The 18,978-nt window shown below is 36.7% G+C and overlaps 1 protein-coding gene across 2 annotated transcripts in view; it reads right to left on the reverse strand.

Moving 5' to 3' along the window:
• Mfe2 (peroxisomal Multifunctional enzyme type 2) overlaps window positions 1-16,846 on the reverse strand; it is a 668,623-nt gene extending 651,777 nt beyond the window's left edge. The window contains exon 1 of one of the 2 annotated variants that reach the window (XM_090390952.1): window positions 16,651-16,846. In XM_090390952.1, the coding sequence (XP_090247078.1) occupies window positions 16,651-16,711 (61 nt within the window). In that variant the 5' untranslated portion in view covers window positions 16,712-16,846. The remainder of the gene's footprint in view (window positions 1-16,650) is intronic. The other variant, XM_090390951.1, reaches the window with a different exon arrangement.
• Between the last annotated feature and the right edge of the window lie 2,132 nt (window positions 16,847-18,978).

Genomic DNA, 18,978 nt, shown 5'->3' on the forward strand with positions numbered 1-18,978 from the left:
GTCTGCAACTAGCAATTAAATCGGCATTTTCTGGGAGAGAATACAGAAGAAAAATGCAAGAAAGCAAAGTAGCATAAACTCAGCTAAACAAATCATGAAAAGACTTTGGCAGGAGTATATAAGATAAATATCAGGAAGGTGGCAAAATGTTCTGAAGGCTATTGAAAAAAAAAAAGCTAGAAAATGCAGAAAGCACTATAAAAGAAATAGATAAAGATGACATGAAAATTGAAGATAAAGACAGCAGTGGTAGAAAATAGTCAAGAAGAGTGCCTTCAGGAGTATATATCAATACTTGTAGGAAAAAAAGACCATAAACCTGACATGTGGAAAGGCAGATAAAGTAGATGATATTTGACCAGAAATGCTAAAATATGAAGATAAGGATCTTGCAGTTGTTGCACTACATAATTCAGAAAGCCTAGTCATCACTCAGATTCAGAAACCCAGAGATTAGGTCTCAATAAAAGAAAATAAAACTGAAATGTGAGAATTATACAACAATTTCATTGAGTATTCTAGGTAAAATTTATGCAAGCATACTTGAGAAAAGACAAAGAAAAATTGTGGAAGAGAAACTTGGAGCAGAACCAACCGAATTAATGCCATCAAATTTTCATATTAAGAAAAATAGTGGAGAAATTATGGGAATATAATATGTGTGAGTTTGTAAATCTGGAAAAGCACATAACTTACCAAAAGAAACCTGTTGAAATTGCTACAATTAAATGGTACATTACATAGAGCAATACATTCTATATTTGAGATACAGTATTTTACAGATATTTTTGTCATTTGGCCAAACGGCCACGAAGCACTAAATGCATTTCTTAGCCACCTGAACAAACAACACAAACGCATCCAATTCACCACTGAAATGGAAAAAACAACTCTTACATTCCTTGACACTCATCACAGCCTGAAGGAAGACTCTCCTTCTCAGTCTACTGCAAACCTCCACACACAGGTCAGTACATACACAAAACTTCTTATCACCACCCAATGCAAAAACTAGAGGTCATAAGCACCCTTAAACACAGAGCTCAAACTATTTGTTCAAATGAACAAGCTCTTAACCATGAATATGAGACCATCAAACATACCTTTATAAAAAAATGGATACAGTGTAAAAACCATTCACAAGATCCTCCACAGAGATACCACTAATAACAAAAAAGATTTCAAGAATGCTATTGCCATACCATTGTTAGAGGCATTTCCGAAAAAATAGAACACTACACAAAAACAACATCAAAACCACCTTTAAACCACTGACCAAATTAAGACACCTACTCAGTTCTTCCAAGGATCCTCTGCCACACCTAGCCCACCCAGGGGTTTACAAAATACAATGCACATGTAACATACCATATAGGGGAAACAGGGCAAACCATGCCAATCAGGAAGGATGAACACAAACGACACATTAAATACCTCCATTTTGGAAAAACCGGCCTTTCTGACCATGCACTCCAAACATAACACAGAATTGATTGGAAAGGTACCAAGTCCCTACACTACACCAAAACCTGGTTCGAGCAGAAATTCAAGGAAGCATGTGAAATGCTCGACCATGATCTGAATCTGAATAAAAATGGTCTAACCATTCCAAGAATGTGGAAGACCATCTGCAACCTTCATAGCAACCACAAAGAAAATTCTCAATACAAGAAGACTTGGTGAAGAGTTTATTCCCCCCCCCCCCGAACATTCAATAGCAACCTGAACTGTACAAATTCAGAAGATAATTGTAATATAACAATATGAACTGTAGACTTCCAGAAGAATCTTAGTACGTGAGGACTTTAGCAGAGTTTATTGTAGTTTTTATTTAATTTTTTTTTTTTTATCACTAAAGGTCAGGCTAAGAAAAAAATTAGTTAGCAATGTAGATTTAATTTATCTTTATAGAGTGCAACAGCATGTAGCTTGTTCCTATACACATATATCCTTCTGATGATGACCTCAATACAGGGGTCAAAATGTCATTATTTTATTATTAATTAGTAAAATAATCTTTTCAAAACGTATATTTTGTGTCTCTAAATTCATAAATATGAGAACAGTAAGTCAGCAGTTAAAATTAAAAGGAGGTACAGGAAGATGGTTGGATGTTAAATCAGGTGTGGGATAAGGATGCATGGTAAAAATATCATTTAATTGTAATATACTTTTTTTTTTCTTTTTTTTTTTTTTACAGTATTACATACACCGAGTGTAAATTTCATAAATAATACAAAATAATACTTTCAGCCACTTCTTTCAAGCTTTCATTCACATTTTACCTACTATCATTCACTCTTTCCACATCTGTACAACACATTCGCTATCCTTCCTTATATCATTAATATTATTTTTATTTTCCCACATTTCACATAACTTGCATTTCTTACACTGCACACAAAAGAGTTCCAACATGTCTCCCCCAACTCTCTTTTACACCATAAATCATTCACTTTTGGTAATGAATACATAGGATACACATGCCATACAAAATCCCTCATGCTAAACTTAATGAACAAGGAAGCCATGGCTGACAATTTCCTCGTATGCAATGGTGTCATGAAAAATTGATTTCTATATAATATCTTGTATTAAATTTTGCACACGCATGCACACTCTACTTTAGCATTGAAAGTAAATAAAATCTACCAAAAATAATTACTAACAACATTCGTTAATATAAATGACTTATCCGTAAGCCAAGTGCAATATTTCTATGTTCAATTTATTCTGTATAGCATTTGATGTTATCCCTCAGATTGGAATTTAACTGAAAGTTGATGGTAAAAGAATTTTTAGTTGAGCTCTCCAAGGTGCCAATTTCTTTCCACATTCTCATAATACCTGGGCTGATATGTGATCTAATCTCATGGCAGTGTTCACATTAAGATTCTGCAATATCCTAAGCACCTCCAATTCATCTGCATGCCACTCTTTAGAATTTATTTTTGGCCTCATCAGCTAGCTTCATGTCATAATTATCTTTGGCCTTCCTTACCATACAGGTCACTCTTCTTGCCTGTGCATTATACTAGTCATGGGCATGCTGATCACCTTTTTCTTTATATTCCTTTCATAACTATGCTCTGCAATTCCTGCTTAATGATGCTATTCATCCATCTAACTCTCATCTGATTTATCCTTTTTACACTGAGTATATAGTCTAATAATGCTTTACTCAAACTTCTTTACCATCTCCCATGCTGCCAACACTTCACTCCAAATTCTTATGCAAACTAACTTCTCAGCATATCATAATTACCTGCTTTGCAATTACACACACATCTATCCATTCCTGTATTTTGCTCTTGACCCACCTCTCCAATACTCTGACAACAGGTAACTGTCATCAAACAGTGACCTGTTTGACAGGTGACAGTGAACTACACACACACACACTCCTCTCTTCTTAGCAGAACAATCTGGATATTCCAGGTCTGTCAACTTGAGATTGTTAGCATACAGGAATGTGAGCAAAGATAATCTAAGGTGATATGATCATTTAACCAGAATAGGGGAGGAATAATTAACAAAACAAGTTTATCCAGGATGACTGAAAAACAACCAAGCAAAACACCCAGCTCTAAATGGATCTATAGTAAGTACCTTAGAAAATCAAAATATAAAAAAACTAATATTAGTGTTTTGACAGATTACTTTAAAGTAAAAATTGTATATAGGAAGTTTGTTTGATGTACTATCAAAATATCCTGTATACGTTACTCTCCCCAAGGTTGTGTGTATGCATGTATGTGTGCAGCACCGGCACCTAGTATTTTTCTTGTGTGTGTGATTAATGTTCGGCACCTTTCCAAAAAAGGTTTTTATGAATAAAGTGTGAATAAAATGAACAGGAAATGAAAAACAAATGAAAACCACTTTACAGTATGTTACCTATGGATTAGTCCAGCTTATACATTTTTTTTTTACACGGAACTCAACAATTAATCATAAGTTGATTTATGATACATCAAAAAATAAAGAAAAACTATTTTGGGTATATTTTCGTAAATTTTAATCAAAATTTATAGTGATATAATCGGATCCAGGATACAATTTCAGAATTTATTTGTTCGTTTCCAGGATGATCTGAAGGGGCCCTGAACTGAAGATGATGTACATTCATAATTATATGTACCATTCGTTGTTCGTTTAAACTCTTCTCATATGTGTTGTAATGTGTTGTAAGGTTATGCATTTCGGAGTGAAAAGATTAGCAGCAGTATACCACATTGGTGGAACTGTACTCCAAGAGATTGATGAGGCCAGGGACTTGGGAGTGTTGGTGGATAGGGAGATGAAGTTTAGGGGGCACATTGCGAAAGTAGCTAAATCAGCTCATCAACTCACTTGGTTGTTGAAAAATACCTTGACGAGCAGAGAAAAACAAGTTATTGTACCTCTGTACCGAGCCCTGATAAGACCTCATCTCGACTACTGTGCCCAGATTTGGTCACCTCGGTTCCTTCTCGATGGGGAGGAGGTCGAGAGGATCCAGAGGCGAGTGACTAAGATGATAGCAGGTCTATGGAATGCACCATATGAGAACAGGTTGAAGATTTGTGGGTTGCAGAAACTAGTTGATAGGCGAAAAAGGGGAGATATGATTGAGACATTCAAATTGCTAAAAGGATTCTATAGGATTAATTCAGATGATATTTTTGAGATCAGGACTGGTGGTGGGAGAACTAGGGGACACCCATGGAAGCTGGGCAAGAGCGTGGTTAGCAGGGGTGTTAGAGCTGGGTTCTTTACTTTTAGAGTGGTAAATGAGTGGAATAAGCTGCCAGAGTCTGTTGTGGGTGCTATGACAGTGAGCGAGTTCAAGGCAAGGTATGATAGATACTGTGAGAATGTTGAACAGCTGTGTGAACATGATGTTTAGGGCCTCCCTCGATGAGTCTAAGGACTCCTGGAGTAGCCCGTGGTAATAATAATAATAATAATATTTTTTGACATCGTTTAGGCGCCTTTTCTTCTGCGGTGCCTGTGTATATTGCATATTTCGCACACGCCACCAGCAGGTCCTGTGTGTGTGTGTGTGTGTGTGTGTGTGTGTGTGTGTGTGTGTGTGTGTGTGTGTGTGTGTGTGTGTGTGTGGACTTCTACTCAGTTGTTGTGATGATACATTTTTAAAAAATATAGATTCAATGACTTAAAAACTGAGGTAACTTATAAAGTTTTTTATGAGAATAATACAACTAGTTTCGGCTTATAACAGCCTTCATCAGATATTCATTATCATTAAAGGAAGAGAATAGTAATAAACATTGAAGCATCTAAAAAACTGAAAATTACAGGTAAAAATTGCAACAAACACATAATTGAAACAAATAATGTTTTTTAAGTTGTTCTAACTGGCATGCTATTGTTTATTGCATGTGTGCGTGCAGGCTCTCGTGAACGCCAATATTGAATAACTGCAGTATGGCTATCTGGGATGTTATAACTCAAATTGCTGTTTAAGTGTTCAGGATTCAGGATGATTTCCCTGGATTCCACAATTTTTCTTTCGAACTTGTCACCACAGCAAAAAATATTTTCTGATTTATCCCAGCAAACGGAGTGACTTTAGAGATTATCATTAGGATTGTTTGAGAAAAGAACATGACTTGGCAATGCAGTTGCACATGATCTTTTATAGGAGATGTCTCTCTTATGCTCCTCGATACATTGTTCAATAGATTTGTTGGTTTGTCCAAAATAAGGGATATTGCAATCACACCATAATTTATATACACCTGGATATTTTAGGTTGTGATGAATAGGTTTTGGATGTCTGATAAGAGAACGGATTTTTGGAAGTGTGGTGAAGAACTTCCTGATGTTGTATTTTTTAAGGCCCTTAGCCAATTTGTTAGAGACTGTGCTAATGTATTGGATGGAAATGCTACCTTTCAAATTATTATTAGTTTCTGTGGTGCACTGTCTAGGAGGATCCAGAAGAAATTTCTTAATAGTTTTTTTGGAATATCCAGTTTGTTTAAAGATAGAGATAGGTGATTTATTTCTTTTTGGAGTTCATCCGGTTCATTCAAAAGAGAGTGTGCGCTGTGTCCATTGTCCCCAGTTCTAGCAAACATTTTCCTAGAAGATTTTTGAAACGAAAGCTATGTCTTCCTTCTCATTTAAACCAAAAAACTTTGGAAATGTTATGTTGATGATATTTTCATTACATGGAGTCACGGACACACATCTCTCATAGATTTTCTTCATCATCTTAACAACCAACATCCTAATATAAAATTTACTGCTGATCTAGAACAAAATAACTCCTTACCTTTCCTGGATGTAATGATTACATGATGCACTGAAAGATTAAAAATCTCTACATACAGGAAACCTACTCATACCAATAGATATCTACATAGTCATTCTCATCATTTCCCACCACAGAAGCTTGGAACTATATCTACCTTAGGACACAGAGCACGCTCTCTTTGAATGAACCAGATGAACTCCAAAAAGAAATAAATCACCTATCTCTTATCTTTAAACAAAATGGATACTCCAAAAAAACAATTAAGAAATTTCTTCTAGATCCTCCTAGACAGTGCACCACAGAAACTAATAATAATTTGAAAGGTAGCATCTCCATCCCATACATTAGCACAGTCTCTAACAAATTGCCTAAGGGCCTTAAAAAATACAACATCAGGATATTCTTCACCACACTTCCAAAAATCCATTCTCTTATCAGCCATCCAAAACCTATTCATCACAACCTAAAATATCCAGGAGTATATAAATTATGGTGTGATTGCAACATCCCTTATATTGGACAAACCAACAAATCTATTGAACAACATATCAAAGAGAATAGGAGAGACATCTCTCCTATAAAAGATCACGTGTAAATGCATGGTCATGTTCTTTTCTCAAACAATCCTAATGATAATCTCCAAAGTCACTCCGTTTGCCAGGATAAATCATAAAATATTTTTTGCTGTGGTGACGAGTTCGAAAGAAAAATCGTAGAATCCAGGGAAATCATCCTGAACACTTAAACAGCAATTTGAGTTATAACATCCCAGATAGCCATACTGCAGTTATTCAATATTGGCGTTCACGAGAGCCTGCACGCATACATGCAATAAACAATAGCATGCCAGTTAGAACAACTTAAAAAATACGTTATTTGTTTCAATTATGTGTTGCAATTTTTACCTGTAATTTTCAGTTTTTTGGATCCTTCAATGTTTATTACTATTCTCTTCCTTTAATGAATACCTGATGAAGGCTGTTATAAGCTGAAACTAGTTGTATTATTCTCATAAAAAACTTTATAAGTTACCTCAGTTTTTAAGTCATTAAATCTATATTTTTTAAATATATATATATATATATATAGAAAAACACCGTTTTTACGTTTCCGCAATTTACGTTTTCCTGCCATATACGTCATTTTACTTTGGTCCCATTCGTAAGGCCTATACTTGGGATATATTGTTTACCCACCATTAACAACTTGATGTGGATGTTATTTTCCATGATTTGCGTTTTTTTCTCAGGTGGCATTACTGATTTTCGAATCTATTTCTGCAGAAATATGCGCATTTCTGTTACCAGATGGCATTTCTTTCGGCTGTAAGTTTCATTTTCGCCATCATGGTGACTTGCACGCTTGAAGCAGTAATGTAGTTATGAGCAATACTGTGATTTTTCAATCACAGTACAAATTGATATTGCAGAATTTCTGCTACGTAATTTAGCATGTGACAGTTGCTTTCAAGTTGCGGTGATGGATTATCCATGTTAGTATCATGGAGAAAAAAAAAAAAGAAAATGTATTTCGGTAGAAGAAAAGATGGCAATTCTGCAAGGTGTAGATTTGCATCCCGGAACACGTGTGCATTTAGCAAAAGATCATGGACTCTCCATGTCCACTTTGAACACAACAGTAGAAAACAGGTCAAGCACTGAACTCAATGCAAAGCAATCTGGCGCTATGTCAAAAAAAAAAAAAACGAAAAGCAAAAACAATCAACAATTAAAGATTTTTTTAAATAGATAAATGTAAGTAATTCTAAATTCATTTATTTTCAGTTATTAAATGTTTTTTTTACATTTCCTTTTTTTTTAAATGTTTTTTTTTTTTTTTTTTTTTTTACAATTCCTGCTATTTACACTTTTTTCCATCAGTCCCCTGAAAAGTGTGAAAAAGGGATTTTACTGTGTGTGTGTGTGTGTGTGTGTGTGTGTGTGTGTGTGTGTGTGTGTGTGTGTGCATTTCCTCAGGAGCTCACTTCGGTGAGTATGGATGTGGCAAACCCGAGGTACCTGATGCTGGACCATGCCTTACTTCATGTAATATACATCTGTTATATTATCTGTAGACTGGTCCCTCCTTTTCCTCCCTTGCTTCTTTCTTTCTTTCTTCTCTTCTTGCTCCGTCCCCCGAATGCTATTAGAGTATTCGAGGGGAATCTTTCCTATTTTGCTGTGTCATTTCGTCTTGTACTAACAGGACATTATCAAACACAGTAACATGATCAGGCCATCAAGAAATGTTCACCGCATGGAGAAAGATTAGACTCATCCTATGCAAATGCAAACAAAGTATTCTGGCAGACCATCCGCTGCCTTCGAGGGAGGAAATCATGCAAAGGCAATTAAGGCCTCTCCTGGTGAACTTTTAACAACCAAGAAGGATATCCTGCACAGATGGAGGGAATACTTTAAGAGCCTTCTTAACCCGGGTGGCCCAGCAGTTGTGGACATCCAAGAGGCGCAGATCGGGGCAATGACTAGTCTCACAGCAGAAGAGGTCCATTTAGCAATAAAATTGCTAAAATCAGGCAAGGCTGCTGGCGATGATGAAATTCGGCCCGAAATGCTAAAAGCCTTAAATCGAGACGGTGTTCTCTGGCTGACTGGAGTGTGTCAGGCTGCTTGAATATCTGGGCGAGCACCAAAACAATGGCAGACAAGCATAATAATACCAGTCTTCAAGAAGGGAGACCAGAAGGATTGCAGTAACTATCGTGGCATCTCTCTGCTCAGCCTGACTGGGGGTGCTTGGAAAGACAGTGCAGGAGCATAGTTGAGCCAAAGTTCCAGGAAGAACAATGTAGCTTTCGTCCTGGTAGAAGCACAACTGACCAAATCTTCACTTTAAGGCAAGTCTTTGAGAAATCTTGGGAATATGCCAAGAATGTCTACACGTTTTGTGGACTTGGAGAAGGCATATGACTGGGTTCCTCGGGATTAGCTTTGGTAAGTAGTACAGGAGTATGGCCAACTATTAGCTGCCATCAAGTCCCTGTATGAATGCCCAGAGATTTGTGTCAGGGTAAACAGCACAAAGTCTGAACCTTTCACAATCACCGGTGGCCTCTGCCAAGCGTGTGTTCTGTCGCCCTCCTTTTCATAATATTTATGGACTGGACTGATAGGCACAGCCGAAGCAGTGAGTGTGTCAGAATTGGAAGATGTAGCATTGGACATCTGCATTTTGCAGATGACCTGGTACTGCATAGCTCTTCCACAGATGACCTCCAGCGGACCCTAGATAGGTTTGTAGCTGTTTGTGCAGATGCAGGAATGAAGATCAATGTGACCAAAACTGAAACATTTGTGGTCTCAAGACAACCATCCCAGTGCACTCTACATGTAAGTGGAGTCCCAATGAGGCAGGTGGAGAAGTTTAAATACCTTGGGTCCATATTCACGAATGATGGAAAATGTGACGTAGAGGCTAGATACATACTCGAATTGGTTTAGCAAGCTCAATATTGCGGGAGCTTGACCGTTCGGTAGTACTGAAGTGGAAGTTAAGCCAGAAGGCAAAGCTGGCTGTCTTCAATACAGTCTATGTCCCCATCCTCACCTATGGTCATGAGTCGGGTAATGACCGAAAGAATGCGGGCACGAATCCAAGCGGCTGAAATGAGGTTCCTTCGAGGGGTTGCGGGGCTGACAAGACTCGACAGAGTCGGAAGCTCTGCAATTCGGGAAACCCTCAATACTCAACCGCTGCTTCTCCGTGTTGAGAGATCACAGTTACGTTGGTATTAACACCTGGTCAGAATGCCACAAGATAGGCTCCCTCAGCAGGCCCTCTTCGCCAAACCAGAGGGTGGGAGGCCACGGACTCGCTGGATAGATTATATCCAAAACCTTGGGTGGACACATTTGGGAATCTCACCAGAACACTGAGCTTGGTGGCAGAGGATCATGACCATTGGAAGTTCCTCTTGCAGCTGTTGCCCCCACACCCCAATTAGGAAAGGTGGGCCTTGAAGATGTGTGTGTGTGTGTGTGTGTGTGTGTGTGTGTGTGTGTGTGTGTGTGTGTGTGTTAAAAATACCAAGTTATTTTAAATATAAACCTGGGTTTTTTTTACTCCATTTCCCAAGTAAGCAAACAGACAAGTCAGTCAAGTTTGCACCTGCAAGTGTTGCAAGTCTAGCTAACCCTGCACGTAGTGCAAGTCCAAGGCAACTCGTGGTAAAGGTAGAATAAGCTCTGATCACTATTCTTAATATTTACCCTTAATGCAAAGCACATCTCCTGGAGGAGATGTATGATGCTATGTATTAAAGGAAAGGGGCCCCTACCCAGACCGGTTTCGATCTTTATTTAATGTCTCATCAGTGGAAGCCAGGCTAAGAAATACTAAGTTTTAAGTAATACAGAGCTTATAAATATTTTACCAACACAAGTTACCATAAGGTGCTTTGACCTTATTAAATAAAAATCTCAGGATGAGAGATAGATGTAAAATTTTTTTTTACCTTGGGTATAACATATGTTAAAGATACAAAAAAAAACAGGTTTATATTTAAAATAACTTGGTATCTTTAACATATGTTATACCCAAGGTAAAAAAAACTTTCTACATCTCTCTCTCATCCTGAGATTTTTATTTAATAAGGTCAAAGCACCTTATGGTAACTTGTGTTGGTAAAATATTTATAAGCTCTGTATTACTTAAAACTTAGTATTTCTTAGCCTGGCTCCTACTGATGAGACCTCAATAAAGGTCGAAACCGGTCTGGGTAGTGCCCCCTTTCCTTTAATACATAGCATCCTATGTGCTTTGCATTAAAAGTAAATATTAAGAATAGTGATCAGAGCTTATTCTACCTTTACCACGAGTTGCCTTGGACTTGCACTACGTGCAGGGTCAGCTAGACTTGCAACACTTGCAGGCGCAAACTTGACTGACTTGTCTGTTTGCTTACTTGGGAAATGGAGTAAAAAAACCAGCTTTATATTTGAAATAACTTGGTATCTTTAACATATATTATACCCAAGGTAAAAAAACTTTCTACATACATACATACATACATATACATAATGGATTTTAACAGTGATCCCATATGCAAGATGCTGCCAAACTTATAACACATTAGTATGTGTGTTGGCAAGAATCGATAAGGACTTTTTTTTTATGTTCTTCAATATACAGAGGATACAGTCTTTAAAGAATACTACTTGACCAAAGTCATTACAGAGAAATATAGAATGACACAGAAGTTGGTCCGTGAAATTTGAAGTCAAACTGTAAAATGACCCACAGGAAGATGATCTAATTGAATTTTGGTCATAGACATCAGTTCTGACAATACTGAGACTTGACAATTAACAACTTAATATTGAAAAAAAAAAACTGTTTATCAAAAACTAGATGTGATATAAATTTAATCAAGTAGTACTATCATATTTCCTGTACACTGATGAGGGTATGTATCAGGAAATGACAAAAATCAAGACAAACATAAATGTAAAATTTTGTATCTTGCCCTTAAATTGAAGACAACTTATATAGATGAAAAATCATAAAACAGAGTGGAAATTTTTCAAATGAAAACTTCCTCTCCTGCAATTTTTGTTTTCTGGTTAATTCACAAAACATTGGAAATATTACAAATTTCCATATTGCTGGATCTCTTTCTAGTAATACAGAAACTGAAAATGTCGATATCCTATCTATTTATGGAACTATAAACTGGGTCATTCAATTTTTTTTCTATGATCCAAAACAATTCTAAATGGTGCTCATTTGATCTGCAATTACAACACAAGTGTCAAAAAAATCAACTCTTAATGGTACTTATCCTGATGATATTCTTAAACGTGATCTAATTCAGTTATATGTTATTCTATTTCTTCACTGTGAATAAATGTTGGGTCCCCTCAGCAACAGGAATTCATTCATGAGAGACTTACTCTTAACATATTTTACTTAAAATCTTTGTTCTTTCAGCTTAAAGGCATCAATGCTGATGGTATATCAACTTTTCTAAGGCCTTTGACTAAATAAATCTCTCTCTTATCCATAAATTAAGATTTTCTGGTTGAATAATTTGCTGCTTTATCTGACTACTATATATCACACAACTTCAACAAATTCCTTGATAATGAAGCTGGAGCTGCAAAAAAAAAAAAAAGAAACAATTGTGGATGGAATTTAATGACAAAGGTGACCAGCAGGCACACAAACAGTACAAGGCACAGGCCATAAGAGTAACTAGTATGGTAAGAAAGGCAAAAATCAAAGTATGAAAGGAAGTTAGCAATGCAGGTTAAAGATAATCCCAAACAGTTCTTTCAACATGCTGCAAGCAAAAGAAAAAATGTATATGGCAGAATGATTTTAAGGAATACTGATGGTAGGGAGGTAACTGAATGAAAACAGTACTAAGTGAACATTTTGCAAGAGCATATCATCTAGGTGGTGATATTGCAGGAATAAGAGTGCCAAAGGCTTATATGGGAACTGAGGTAAATGAAATGAAGGTGCATAGCATATTACAGAACCTTAATGTGAATACAGCTGTGGGATTGTATGGTCTACCAGCTCGAGTTTTACGTCAAGCGGCAATGGAATTGTCAGTACCCTTGACGAAATTGTTTAACCTAAGTCTCAGCTCTGGGTTAGTCCCAAGGGAGTGGAAAGAGGGAAAAATATTCCACTGCATAAAGGAGGCTCCAAGACAGATGTAGCAACTTACCAACTGATCAGCATATCAGGAGTTGTCAAAGTATTGGAGAAGTGGGTCAAGAGCAAAATACAGGAATGGATAGATGGAAATGGGATACCTATATTTGGGGTGGGGAGCACGGTTGTGTGAAGGGTAGGTCATGCCTCAGTAACTTGCTCACGTTTTAGAATACAGTGATACTGCTAGACTTTGCAAAGGCCTTTGAGGGGATACCACATGGAATTATAATCAGTAAACTGCAGCACATGGGGTTAGATATACAGTTGGTGAGATGGATAGGAGGGTAGTTGATGCAGCGATATCAGAAAGCAGTTTATTCAGGAGTAGAGCCCAAAAGAAGGCCTCTGACTAGTGGCATCCCACAGAGTTCTGTTCTTGGACCACTGTTGTTTATTTGTTCATTAATGATATAAGAAAGAATCTGAGAGGAACTGTTCAGTTATTTGCCAATGATGCAAAGTTGGGTAGAGCAACAGTTAATACAGACGATGTAAAAATTTTGCAGGATGATTTAGATAGATTGGCAGACTGGGCAAAGGAGAATGGATGTCAGTTTAATGTGGCCAAGTGTAAAGTTATGCATTTCATTATTAGATTGGCAGACTGGGCAAAGGAGAATGGATGTCAGTTTAATGAGGCAAAGTCTAAAGTTATGCATTTCGGGGTGAAAAGATTACCAGCTATATACCACATTGGTGGAACTGTACTCCAGGAAATTCATGAAGCCAGAGACTTGGAAGTGTTAGTGAATAAGGAGTTAAAGAGTTAAAGTTTAAGGGGCATAGCAAAAGTGGCTAAAGCAGCTCATCAGATCACTTGGTCATTGAAGAATACTTTCACGAGGAGAGACAAGCAGGTCAATTGTTCCTCTTTATCGAGCCTTGATATGACCTCATCTTGACTACTGTGCGAAGATCTGGGTGGCAGGTTTTCTTAGTGATGAAGAGGAGGTGGAGAGGATCCAGAGGCAAAGTGACCAAGATGGTAGCAGGTCTACGGAATGTACCTTAAGAGAACAAATTAAAGATTTTGTGGGTTACAGAAACTGGCTGATAGGCAGAAAAGGGGTGATGAGATTGAGATATACACATTACTGAAGGATTTTTACAAGATTAATTCAGAGGAAATTTCTCAGAACAGGTGTGCTGGTGGGATAACTAGGGGCCATCCATGGAAACTGAGTAAGAGTGTAGTTAGCAAGGGTGTTAGAACTAGTTTTTTTGTTTGGAGAGTAGTGAATGAGTGGAATATGTTGCCAGAGTGTTGTGGGTGCCATGACTGAATGAGTTCAAAGCAAAGTATCATAGATACTGAGCAAATGTTGGATAGTTCTTGATATGTTTATGGCTTCTCTCAATGAATCTAAGGAGTTCTTGGAGTTACGCATAATAATCTGTTAATAAATAATCTGTTTAGCTGTTGCAAAAGTAACACTCAATGTTTCCTTTGGAGTTCAGGTATTGGTCTGTTTCTCTTGTTGTTATTAATTTTTTATTTTATTTTATAACTTCTAACAACTCTTTAAAGATGACTTTTCACAGTATCCACTTATCCAATGATGCAAATATCTTATAAAGTTATGAATAAGTTGGTCTCATCTTGCATTAAACACTGATAAACATTTCACTATCACCTTCAGAAGCAATCACCACATTCAGAAATATGTCAAATGCATGCATACAAAATATTGTACATACAACTAAGGATTCAGATGCTCTCTTTGATCCTTTCTTTCCTCTATACACATGATAGATAGACAGGTGACCGATTGTCAGAAAGTATCAACGAGCTGTGTATTGGTAGTGGTATCCCAAAAGAGGAAGGTGATCAGTGGAGTGCAACAAGGGCCTGTTTTGGGAACATTATTGTTTAACTTTATATTAATGATATTGAGAAGGAAAACTTAAACTGGAGATATGCAACTATTCGCTGATGAAGCAAAGCTAAAAAGAACTATGAGGAGAAGAACAGATAGTCTTGCAGGAGGGTCTTAATAGACTATGTGAATGGACAAGTGAGAAGAATTATCAAATTAATGTCACGAAGTGCGAGGTCTAGAAATTTGGTAAATAAAGTTGGGATACAGCATATACAATTAATGGTGATTTGAAGGAGGTGAAGAGATGGGGGGGGGAGTATCTGGGAATGAGTGATGGTGGAGAGAAATTTTAAGGGTCACGTGGCTAAAATTGTAAGAACATCACAATGAATTATGGATAACCTTGACATGCAAAAGCAAGAAGGTTGTGATCCCTTTATACAAGAACTTGATCAAGCTACACATGGATTTTTGTGCGAAGATTTCGGTGACCTGGGTTTTCAAGGAAATTAAGATATGTTAGAGAAAGTCCAGAGAAGGAATCTCTAAGTTGGTGTTCAGTCTACAATATGGGGGATATGAGAAGAGAATGAGGGAATGCAACTCCCACAGCCTTCTGAATAGAAAAAAAAAAAAGGGAAATATGATTCAGACATAAGTTGGCAAGCAGAGATGTCATGAGGAATTTTGGCACCTATGGCCAGAAAAGAAAATTGCACTGTTCTAAAAAAAAAAAAAAAAAACTTTAAAAATCTCAATTTTTGCACCTATGTAAAATCAATGCCTATGACCGGGGCCACATTGGCCATAGCCTCACTATGCTTCTGTTGGCAAGGTGCTGTCACTAGGTTAATGTGGAGGAAATTTTTCATTGAGTAAAAGGTGACAAGAATAGAATAAAAAGTCATCTATGGAAACTTAATAAGAAAGGTGTGAGCAATGGACTAAGGAGCAGGCTCTTTGAATGTTGAGTGGCTGGCTATTAAAATGCATTGTCCCAAAAGTGTGGTGATTGTAGAATCTACGAATGGGCACTGTTTAATAATCTTTTAGCATAAGAATATCAGCATCCTATGATGAGTCTTGATACTATGGAGGTCTGATGTCAATGATCATAATAGCAAATAAATGATCCAAATTTTTAGTTCATTCAACAAAATGCTCCTTCTCATTTCATATTTTGAAATTCCTGTTGGAATTTGCAGCTTAAAATTCTTATTTTAATATTACAAGTCCAAATTTTAAGGTATGGGAATGAATTTTCAAATTAAAGGATATCGTATGATAAGAATGATTACAAAATTTTTATAATCAGTAAATTCATTATGAAAGATATCTCTTTACTGAATACAAATTGCGATAAAGTGGAGGGCACAGGAAAAACTGAGAAAGATATTTCACACGACAAGTACCTTTTTTTCCTGCAAAAGAAACTGCAGAGATTGGATATACATTGAAACCGGTTTTAGTTCCTTCCGGGATAGAGTTTGTGAAGACGTTCGTGTTAGTTTAAATGAATTCGTGGCCTAGTGATTGGCCGTCCAAAAATTCACCATTGACTAACTGAAGCCATTAGTAGGGCAATCTGGGCCGATTTTTAAAACAAAATAACGCTAGTTCACACACGCCTTATATGTATACATAAAACAAAATAGTCTAGTTTACAAACACACACACATTTCTATATATATAAATATATATAATTGTACACATAGGTGAAAATGTTTGTTATATCTTACTTTTCAAAAAAAAAAAAAAAAAAAACTCAAATTCTAATTAACATCATTCATTTATGAAATCGCACACATCATGCGAACACTAGAAGTATAATTTATGATTTCAATTTAATCAAAAAATAAGTTGCATAATTTAGCATACCACCACCAGCTCCGCTCACAACCGCAACCCTGCCATCAAATCTTAAATCTTCTCCACCCATTCTCGTTTTAAAAACAAAACGAAATAACTTATAAAATAAGCACCGTCCACGAACCAACTAACAGGGAAATCACAAATTCTGTTACCACATATTAAACTAGGGGGGAAGGTTTGTATATTAACTACTATTGGTGGATTCAACATCAAGAGCTTATCGAGTCACCTGACTACCAATGACGAAAGTTATCTAATCTACACGTGACAGAAATCAAAGTACACCTGAGAATACAGAACCAAGTTTAAAGACCTTATTTAAAATTTAATGACAACGTGTGTCAGGGCATAAAAAGAAACATGAAAAAAAAAATAATAATAATAAATAAATGAAATGAAATAAACTAAAAAACATGATCTAATAATATCCCAAAAACTAAGATTATTCCTTATCTTATTTTCAAACTTGCATTAAATCTTCAATAATAATAATAATAATAATAATAATAATAATAATAATAATAATAATAATAATAATAATAATAATAATAAATAAATAAAATAACCCCCTGAAGGAACAGGTGGCAGTGGGGCTGCGTGCTTCAGTAATGTTGAGAGCTATTCTGGTGGTAGCATAGCTGCCAGCAGGTCCACTCTTGTCAGACAGGTCTCAACTGAGCAGCCAAATTAACAGTGTTTCATCCCCATCTTAATGGTTAAAAGTAAGAAGAGATCCATAGCAAATCAGTCGACGCCGAGTTATCAAGGACTGCGTCAGATGTTGGGGGATCCTGGGCATCAGGAGACAAGTGGGCTACAGGACCCAGCTCTCCTTACTGGGCAATCAGAGCAGGAAGCTGAAAAGCGACTGGAAGAAACCAAACGTAAAAAATGGATTGCAGAAGAAAACAGAGACGTTATGAAATGCTTTTACAGATCAACACCAGGAAAACGAAGTTTTAATAAGCGTATGCATTTAATTTGGAAACAAAAATTCCCAGAACTTGCAATAACCAAACAAAGACTTATGGACCAAACGAGTTTCATCTTCCATAACAAAATATTTACAAAACTTGAGCTGCAAGAATTACGTAATAAACGAACAACTCCACTAACAGCAACTCATCAGGAGGCAGCTATATCAAACTTTGGAATTCAATTCAGTAAGCATCAAGCTGACAACCCTCAAAATGTTTTGACAGAAGTGCAATGTAAAATGAAGTCAGAGATATTGGAACATATGAACTCCAGAAATTATTGTATAAGACTACCACCATTAAAAGCTTTACATAAATCTAAGCTAAAACAGCTCCTCTTAGATGCAAATGCTGTGATTAAAACCATCCCAACCAACAGCATAAAGGACACAAATCAGCTCCTATACAGCACAGCCTATATCATTACAGTGAATCTTGGTTGCAAACTGCAAGAGCAAAAGCCAAGGATGAAACAATTTGCACCATGGAAAATCTGATTGGAACTAAAAGTCAACTAACTTCGAGCTGATTTGAACAACTTATAGAGTTTTGAAGAAGGGCGGCTGAAAAATAATAACATAAAAAAAACTGATCAACACATACAATTTGGCCAACAAAACAATTGCTGAAGTTACTGAAGAGCTAAAACAAAATTATAGCGACTGCACAGAAATTTATTATTATTATTATTATTATACGACGCCTTCATGGAGTTCAAAGACTCATCGAGGGAGGGCACCAACTCAACATCTCTCCGTCTCCATCATCATCTACACCAGCGCCATCTACTGTCTACCACCACAACTAGTATTTTCACAGACAATCACAAACATCCATGTCCATGGTGGGATTCAATCCCACAGCCTTTTGGCTGGAGAGCCGATCTGCTAACCACTCGACCAACCAGGCCGGCAACTAAAAACCAGGCTGGCAATTAAAAGATATCAAGCAAGAATAAACCAATGCAAAATATGCCATTTCGACACAACCAACGTCAGTTCTTTCAGTTTCTCCAGAGAAATACAAATGCAAACAATCATTCACCAGAAAAAGAAGAAACATTCAAATTTTGGAAGACAATCTGAGATAATCTTATTCAACACAATAAAGATGTCTCATGGATTAAGGAAATAGAATCAGAAACGAAACAAAAACAAATGCCAAATGTCATTATCACTGAAGAAATGGTCAGCGTACATGCTAGAAAATTAAAAACCTGGAGTGCCCTGGCAAAGACGAACTACATGGATTTTGGTTAAAGCATCTAACCAACCTACATGATCGAATGGTAGAACAATTTAATTATTTGTTGCAGTCAGGCTCAGTGGAAGACTGGATGATATATGGATGCACTTTT

Source organism: Typopeltis vanoorti, chromosome 3 (genome assembly GCF_054136105.1).
Source record: "Typopeltis vanoorti isolate ZY-2024b chromosome 3, IOZ_Tvanoo_1.0, whole genome shotgun sequence".
In the NCBI taxonomy this organism is placed as follows: Eukaryota; Metazoa; Arthropoda; class Arachnida; order Uropygi; family Thelyphonidae; genus Typopeltis; species Typopeltis vanoorti.